Source organism: Spermophilus citellus (genome assembly GCF_964194105.1).
Source record: "Spermophilus citellus genome assembly, chromosome: 17".
NCBI lineage: Eukaryota > Metazoa > Chordata > Mammalia > Rodentia > Sciuridae > Spermophilus > Spermophilus citellus.
In genome coordinates, this window is record NC_138199.1 from 50,126,810 (window position 1) to 50,135,331 (window position 8,522).

General features: G+C 42.2%; 1 protein-coding gene across 4 annotated transcripts in view; it reads right to left on the bottom strand.

Annotated features, from left to right (window-relative positions):
* The window catches only part of IGF2BP1 (insulin like growth factor 2 mRNA binding protein 1), a gene marked incomplete at both ends in the record, with an annotated part of 39,508 nt that extends 31,196 nt beyond the window's left edge, over positions 1 to 8,312 (bottom strand). For all 4 annotated transcript variants that reach the window (XM_081271182.1, XM_081271181.1, XM_081271180.1 and 1 more), the window contains 2 exons: positions 6,908 to 6,968; positions 8,138 to 8,312. In XM_081271182.1, the coding sequence (XP_081127308.1) occupies positions 6,908 to 6,968; positions 8,138 to 8,312 (236 nt within the window). The remainder of the gene's footprint in view (positions 1 to 6,907; positions 6,969 to 8,137) is intronic.
* Positions 8,313 to 8,522: the final 210 nt, after the last annotated feature.

The window sequence follows — 8,522 nt, forward strand, 5'->3', positions numbered from 1 at the left end:
AAGCAGTTTACTAATGGCTAGCACACTGCTGCTGGGAGCTAGACCTCTGCAACAGGACTGCACTTTTCATGGTGTTTGTCTGCACAGTTAGATCTCAGGGTAGAGCAATGAGGTTTTTATACTATATTAAAATCATATAGTCCAGGGCACACTCCTGTAACCCCAGCAACTTGTGAAGCTGGGGTAGGAGGATTTCAAATTCAAGGTCAGCCTCAGCAATTTAGTGAGATCCTGTCTCAAAATCAGAATTTTTTTTTTTTATATTTATTTTAGTTTTCTGCGGACACAACATCTTTATTTGTATGTGGTGCCGAGGATCGAACCCGGAGCCGTACGTATGCCAGGCGAGCGCGCTACCGCTTGAGCCACATCCCCAGCCCCAAAATCAGAAATATTAAAAAAAAAGGGGGGCTGTAACGAGCTGGGCATGGTGGCGCATGCATGTAATCCCAGCAGCTAAGGATGCTGAGGCAGGAGGATCCTGAGTTCAAAGCCAGCCTCAGCAACAGCAAGGTGCTAAGCAACTCAGTGAGACCCTGTCTCTAAAAAAATATATAAAAATAGGGCTGCGGGGGGGTGGGGGGTGTCTCAGTGGTCCAATCTAAGTTCCCTAAGTGGTCCTGGTTCCCTAAGTGGAGATTGAACCCCTAAGTTCAATCTCCGGTACCAAAAAAAAAGAAGAAGAAGAAAGAAAGAAAAATAACCTCCTACTTTTCATCATGGTTTAACCATAACCAACATTTTTATATAATTTTTTTAGTTGTAGATGGACATAATACCTTTATCTTGTTTATTTTTTGTAATGCTGAGGATCCCAGCGCCTCACAGGTGTGAGGCAAGCACTCTGCTGCTGAGCCCCTACCTCAGCCCCATTACCAACATTTTATTATTAGCGGTTTGTGTTTAGAGTAATAGCTCTGTTCTAGGCTGTTCTATTTACTGCAAATCTACTGTAGTTCTGTAAAGGTAGAAAACAAGTCTTACAAAGCTGGCTATACAACACTTCAAAACCAGAATCACCCTTTCTAACCTATTAACAAGTAAATATTCCCCCTTGATCAAAGCCTCAAAAAAATTTTTTTACTAGAAAGAACAGTTACTGAACATCTTCCTGATGGCAGTCCATACTTGCAACCATGTTCACTTATAGGATCATTTCTAACCAAATCAAGCTTTATCAATAACCAATCAGGTGTGCATTTTCTTGGGTGTATGTTTTTTTGAAATTCCTTTCTTTGGGGAGGAAAAGTGGAAGTGGGTAGGAGCAAGTTTTTTTTTCTAATAACATTAAGTCCAACATGAGTTTGAGAATGCGGCTGAGACACCGAGTAAAATCCTCAAAGCCTCACCGGTGACCAACTGGAGGACAGGCATTGCAATCATGTTTTCTCCAATTTCTAGATGATGAGGTCCAGGACAACTTTTCCCCCTGATTTGTTCAAAATCCACACTCATTTTATATAAGCAGTGCTTAAGGTTAAAACTCACTCTAAGCTTTGTGCAGTGGCAGTATCGTAGCTGATGAGGTTTATCCCAGGTATGATTATTACTAATCGAAAACTCTTCCCAATACCCAGCCATGACAGCTTGAAATACAGTCAGTACTGACCAAAAAAAAAAAAAAAAAAAAAACAACCTTGCTCTACCCTAACATGTTAACCACACTTTGAACTGTTACACAAAAACTTTCATTACTATTACTCCCTGTATTATTGCTTCAGTCAGTGTTCAGGACAGATTATCTGCCTGCAGACTTGGGAGGCTGAGGCAAGGGAATCACAAGTTTAAAGCCAGCCTCAGCAACTTATGGAAACCCTGTCTTGAAAAAGTAAGAAAGGGCTAGGGATATAGTTCAGCAGTAAAGCACTCTTGGGTTCAATCCCCAGTACCAGAAATAATTTTTTTAATTAAATTATTTGAATTGACGACTGTTAACTCTTAAAAGTTTGATTCCCCATGTCTAGAGACCTCTCTGGTACCCAGACACAACAGCAACTACCTTCATCTCCATTTTCTTCCACTTTTGTGCTCCTTTACCCACTCAATTCCTCTGTCCTCTGCCTCTTTTTCACTTCACAATGAACTCCTGGCCTCTTGCCTTAGAATGAAAGAAAAGTCTCCGAAGGGGTCTATACCCCTGCAGCAGGACTTGGGGAAGTCCCGGCAAGGTTTGGGCTCGGAGGGTGCCAAAGGCTAAGGCACACTGGAGCCTGGCGGGCCGTGGGAAGCAAGTCCTCAAAGATGTCCTCTGCCCGGGAGGAAGGCAAGGCGGGAGGCCCCTCAGCCAAGCCGACCGCGATTGCGGGGCTGGGGCAGTTGCTGGGATGGGCGGAGAAGGGTTAGGGCAAGGAGCGCGGGCGGCGGGAGATCTCCAGGAAGCCCTCCAGCGCCGCTGCCACTATCCTTTCCCTGTTTTTTATTTTAAAGGGGAAGGGAAAGCAGTCAACCCCAAAAGCAAAAAGCCTTTCCCTGCGCTAAATCAATCAACCAGGGTCTCCTGAACCTGGTGTCTGGGAGCCTCCAGCAGCTCCTCTGGAGGCGAGGGGGTAATGCACCCCATCCTCAGTGTCTGCCGGGCAGTAGGTCTGTCTATTTCTTTCTTCAGCTCCCGCCCCTACAACACCCCATCACAAAATTTAATTTTGAATTTTGGAGAAGACATTAGCCACATTTAAAAAATTTTTTAAAAGGATGGGGAGTAAAAAAGACTGAATTTTAATTTAATTTTAAATTCTAACAGTTAGAAAAATGAGTTCCTCAAACTTTTCCTTTGGTTCATTTTTTTACTCTAAGACACCACCACTAACAGAGATGATCAATAATTTCTTCAACTCAAAAATCTCTAAAATTTCTAAAAATATCATTTGCTTTGTCTCCCCCTTTGCACTCAATAAAACGAAATCTAAGATTTAAAAAAATTTAAAGCCTATACTCACTAGTCTACCTCAATACTATCTTTATCAACTAGCTCTTACCCATTAAAATATAGAATAACCTTTTAAGTCTTAAAAGAACCCACACACATAGAACAGATTAAAATGATATATGTTAAAGTAATTTTAGAAGATTAGAAATCTCAGAAACTTTGAATCAAGATTCTTCCCATTGCTAATGTTATATTTAATCTCTGAAACATGATTATAAGAAAGAATGTTTTACTTTTACCACCAAGAGCTGTGTCATACCTACACATTTGGAGTAGTTAACTCTGAATAAGTTAATAATGGGAATTGCAATTCTTTCCCTTCATTACTACAGTCCTCCATCTGAGAAACCATCAGAGTAAAATATCATCTTTCTAATTTGGGTCAGAAAATCAAGGGTTATGGAAACTTCCAAGAGACAATCAAATACCACTGTTCTTAGGAATGTCTCATCTTGAAATACTGAGCAACTAACACACTAAGGATTTTTCTAGCAAAAGAAAAACTACACATTCATAAACTGAGTTAATTTCTAGGAGGAAATTTAAAATGAGGGAGAACCCAATTTCCACCTTTACTCCAGTAGTGCAGAAAAATTTAAGACTCATTTATTGAAAGAAAGAAAACCAGAACCTAATCGGAAACCTTTTTACTAAAAGAATCAAATTGTTTCAGTTTTAAACTTGTTGAATATTAGACACATATATTTTTCCCCTATAAGTTGTTAACTTTCTTTTTGATTTGAAGGCTAACTCACATTACAATCATTAAAATAAAAGTGCATGGAATAAAAATTTAATCCTGCTCTTGTATCTTGCAAACTCCTTTCATTTTAGCTCCTAACTACAAGTTGTCATGTTGTTATTGTTGTTTTAATTTTATTAAATGTGAAACTATTCCTAAAGGTAAAAATTTTAGTTTGAGACCATTCAGCGATCCAAGTATTTCTTCAGAGCCTCTAAAATTCATTAAATAAATTTAATTTTTTTTTTCAATTTACATGACAACCCTTCAGATTTTTAAACCTGTAACATCAGAAAATTCAGCTGTAAAATAGGAAACAAATTACAACACATTGAGGGTTACCATGCTTTTATGAATGGGTATGAGACTAATATTCATTTTAATAGTTAAAAATTAGGAAAGAAACATTAACCTGACTAAAGAAGCCAAATTAGGACTATTTAATTTCAATATATTTCACCTTAAAAAACACTGTGCATCTTTTTTTTTTAACAGTTACACCTTTCATTTTTATGACACCAGTTGACAGTAAATATGCCATCCTTAGGTCACAGTCCTATAGGAAAAGGCATATAAATAGTGGCAAGAACAAAAGTTGAATTCCCTCAAAAAATAATTTCCTGAAGTAAACAAGTCTCATTAAGATTGTAGCCCTTCACCTCAACTTCTTTCATGTCTCTCAAAAGAAAACACATACACAAACTCTCCACAACTATTTTTTAAGTGTCTTGGGTTTTTCTATTTTTGTACTAACATTTGACAGCAAATATATATCAAAATTCAACAAAAAGCCAAAATTGTTAACCAAATCCCAATACAGGCAAAACAAGGGTTTGAGAAGAGGGCAGAGAAACTTAATGTCATTTTTTATAAAATTCAAATTAATTGCTCTTTTCAGTTTAAGATAGTGTTTAAATTACATGAAAAAGATTCAACGTAAATACAAAATATCAACACAAAAATCAAAACTGCTCAGTTATAACTTCTATAGCACATTTTTTGTTTGACTTCCTCTTCTTTAAAACCTGCACACAGAGGTACATTTAAGTTGTTGGGGTTTTATGAGTCTCAGAAATTTAAATCATAATTCATTTAGTACTGAGTGTTATCTGAGAAAACACTTTATCTTAGATAATAAAAACAAGTGTATGTACACATATGTATACATATGTATCCATAGTATATATGTGCAGTTGTTCATTTTGCTTAGAATGTCATAATTAGTTTCTCTTCTGTACTGAGATTGAAAGTCAGTAACCAACCCAAATGAAGGAATACTTTCAGACTAAAGACACATACCACAACATGCTTCCTCAAAGAACAGAAAATGAGAAAGCACACTGACTTCATGAAAACAAACTTTTTTAAAATCTGGGACTTCAAAAATTGATTCATGCTAAAAAAAATGAAATCCCTCTCACCACCACTTTCCCCCCCAACCCCCCAAAAAGACAATTGTCTCAATGTTTGGACTCAAAAATTATTTCAGAAAGGGGGAGAACACACAAAAGATCTAATTGAATATGGGTATGGAAAGGCAGATTTTTACCCAGTCTTCTCACAAACCCCCTCCCCATTCCAACTCAAAGAGCCCTTAGCAATGCATTTTGGAGGGAACAAGAAGGAGCCTAGAAATAAAAGCAAGCAGATGGCTTGAGAAAAAAGATCCATAAATATAGGGCACCATGAAAATTAAAATATAAATGTTTTGAGTTCCATTTCATCACATTTTGCTATTTCAAGCTTTTCACTTCATTCTCTTTAAAATGTAAAGCATCCTCTAGCAAAAAAAAAAAAAAAAAGGTCCATATTTCAAAATCCCAGTCATTAGAGATATTTCTCAGCAATATTAAGCTTTCAATTCAAATATCCATAATCAATAAATCTGCTAGTGTCTATGTGTTTGCATCTTATTCTCATATTCAGAAAGTTTCAAAATATTGAGACTTCTTCCAATTTTATTGCCTCTTTACTCCTAACTGTAATTGCCCTCCCAATAACAGTATTTCAAGCATTTGAGGATAAATCACAAGCTGTACTAACACAGTAACAAGCCATATTGATCATCTATAAATATAATAGTTGCAGGTAAAATATCTTAAGCTAAACCAATGCACAGATTCTCCCATTAAACTTTCTAGATCCTTGAACTACCCCCCCCCAAAAAAACAACCAGCCACCCTCTTGCCTTCTCTTACCCAGGAAAAGTCCAGAGACTATGCAAACTTCCAGTTTTGAAATGGAGGTTGGGGGGAATAAAGATTTACTGGGGGTTGCTTCCAACCAACCACACAAGAGAAAACTCTGTACTGTCAATATGTTTAAAGTCTGATGTGAGAAAAGTAGAAAGACTGCCCTACACTCCCAGCCAGAGTGCAACATACAATTTCAGAATTGGAAATGTCTGAAATTCACCATGAATTTTTATAAAGCACTTCAAGAGATACCCCATTTTGCTGGCGAGAGGGGATAGTGGGTACTGGGACACACCACAACACACACAACCATTCATCCACGGAGTTCTAGACCCTCCAAAGAGCCCCAGCTCACAGCCTTAACACAAAGCTCTCACCCCAGATGGTCCCCTTGTAACAATGGGCTGAAGGAGTGGGGGTGGGGGGGCTCGAAAAGGATAGTACAGCCAAAGCATATTCTGTGAAAAATCCAGTTGGGGAGAAAGGCGATCTAAGATCTGAGGGACTGTGGGAGGGGGTCTATGGGAAAAAAAATGTTTTTGCCTCTTACAGAAATATAAGTAAAGCACAAGCATAAGAGGATTCTTGGGGGGAGAGTAGGAGAGGCTCATTCCACATCCCCTAGGGAGTAGAAAAGACATACCCCAATCCACTTAAGAATTATGGTGTGGGAAGGTGAGAAAAAAACAGAAAATGAGGCCTGCTAGGAAGTTGTAGAAATCGCCTTCGCCATGAATCTAAACTCTTCACAGATTTCAAGCTTCCCAACAAACATGGCCCCACACTTTGAACAAACTCCACAAGGTTTTTCCCCCTATTGATTTTTCCCCCTTTATTTCTACAAGTAACATCTTTAGCTCACCCCCAGCCCCAACTTTTTTAAAAAACAAGCTGTAAACCACCCATTACAAGATCTTGGCCTATCTTCCCTCCCAGCCCCCAACATCCGGAGTTGGGGGTGGGAAGGCTAGTAATGGTTTTCCACTGGAAACATTTATGAACCCCTGAACTGTCTCTCGGCCCCCCATTAGAATTCTTCCCTACCTTTGTTTTTTGGGAACGGAGTGTTCAATCTCCAGGCGTTTTCCTTGCAATTCGACTTTGCCTAAAGATTAAAAAAAAAGAGACCTGAACATTAGAGTGAAGTGGGGGTGCGGGTGGAGGACACACACTTAGGTATTTCAAAAGTTACTGGGATTTGAGATCTACATAGCAATCTAGGCAGTGGCTTCCGCAATCCAATGGGAAAAGATTGGACTTGGAATGGTGGAATCTATAAATTCGTTATGTTTTCTTAATTTTTAATCTGTTTTGCTTAATCACAAAAGCTATTTGAGAGGGTCGTTCGGAGAGCTTGATTCCGGAAATGTGCGAGGGCATTTGTGTGAAGAGTGCTGCCTCCATGGCTCCCAGATGTGGGGAGTAGGTGCCAGGAGAAAAGGGCTCCCCGTTTCCCGTAATGGGGGTGGGGGGGTGGGGACCAGAATGAAACTTTAATTTTCTTTTGAGGCATGGGAGAAGGGCTTCAGGCGGTGGGTCGTCACCTGTCGGGGCTGGTCCGCAAGCAGAGAACCTGAAGGAGACAAGCGGGGCCCCGCGGGGAGGGTCCCTTGCGGCCACAGCGCGCGCCTCTTGGCCCAGCCTCGGCGACTCGGGAAGCAGCATGGCGACCCGGCGCCGCCGCCGCCGCCGCGCCACCCCGCTCACGCCCCACTTTCAAATCAAAATGGCTCAAGCCCCAAGCCCTGCGCGGGAGACGGGAGCCCCTTCCTCCCATGCCCTGCCCGAGGGCTGCAGTTCCCACCCAAAGAGGGGGAAACCCGAGACGGTGTGGGGACCCCCCTCACGACTGGAAAGGCCCAGGATTGAGGAATGGGAGCTGGGGGTGTTCAAGTTGGGGGGCCATCCAGCGACGCAGAGGGAGGGGCTGGCCGTGGAAATAACGCCCAGACTGGGTCGTTTGAGCCCCTAAAGCCACCACCCCCACTACCGCGAACAGGGGCTCCCGCCCCGTCGGTGGGGAGTAAAGGGATCCCCCTCCCCATCTTCGCATCTCCGGCTGGAAGAGGGGCAAGGAAATCCCTAATGTTTCTGCTCCGGGGTGTGGTTGGGTGAAGGGATGGGGGCGTCGGAGGTCGGTAGAGTGCGGGTACTTAAGTCGAGCCCCACAGGCCCAGGGAAGAGTAGAGTTAGCAGGCAAGGAAAGAGGAGGTGAGGGTCCCCGTTGTTCCGGATTTCGATGTGTTTTTTCCGGGGAGGTGGCTACGCTCTTACCCGAGAAAGTTTCGATGGCCTTCATCGCCCAGTGCTCGTCGGGGCAGTCCACGAAAGCGTAGCCGGATTTGACCAAGAACTGGCCGCTGTAGGAGATCTTGTGCTCCGCAAATACTTTCTCCAAGTCCGCGGGGGTCACGCTCTCGTTGAGGTTACCGATGTAAAGCTTGTTCATGGTTGCGATGTCGGGGCAGGACGCGGTCCGGGTAAGGCCGTACGGGCAGGCGCTGGCGGTAAACCTCCTAGGCCCAGAGGCGGGGAGGCTGGCGGCAGGAGCCGCAAACTTTCTTTGCACCCCACTCCAGAAGTTGTCCGGAGCCCAGGGCAGGAAGGGCGGCCTGAGGGTGCGCGGAGATCGCCGGAGAGTTCGGGGAAAGCTGGAGAG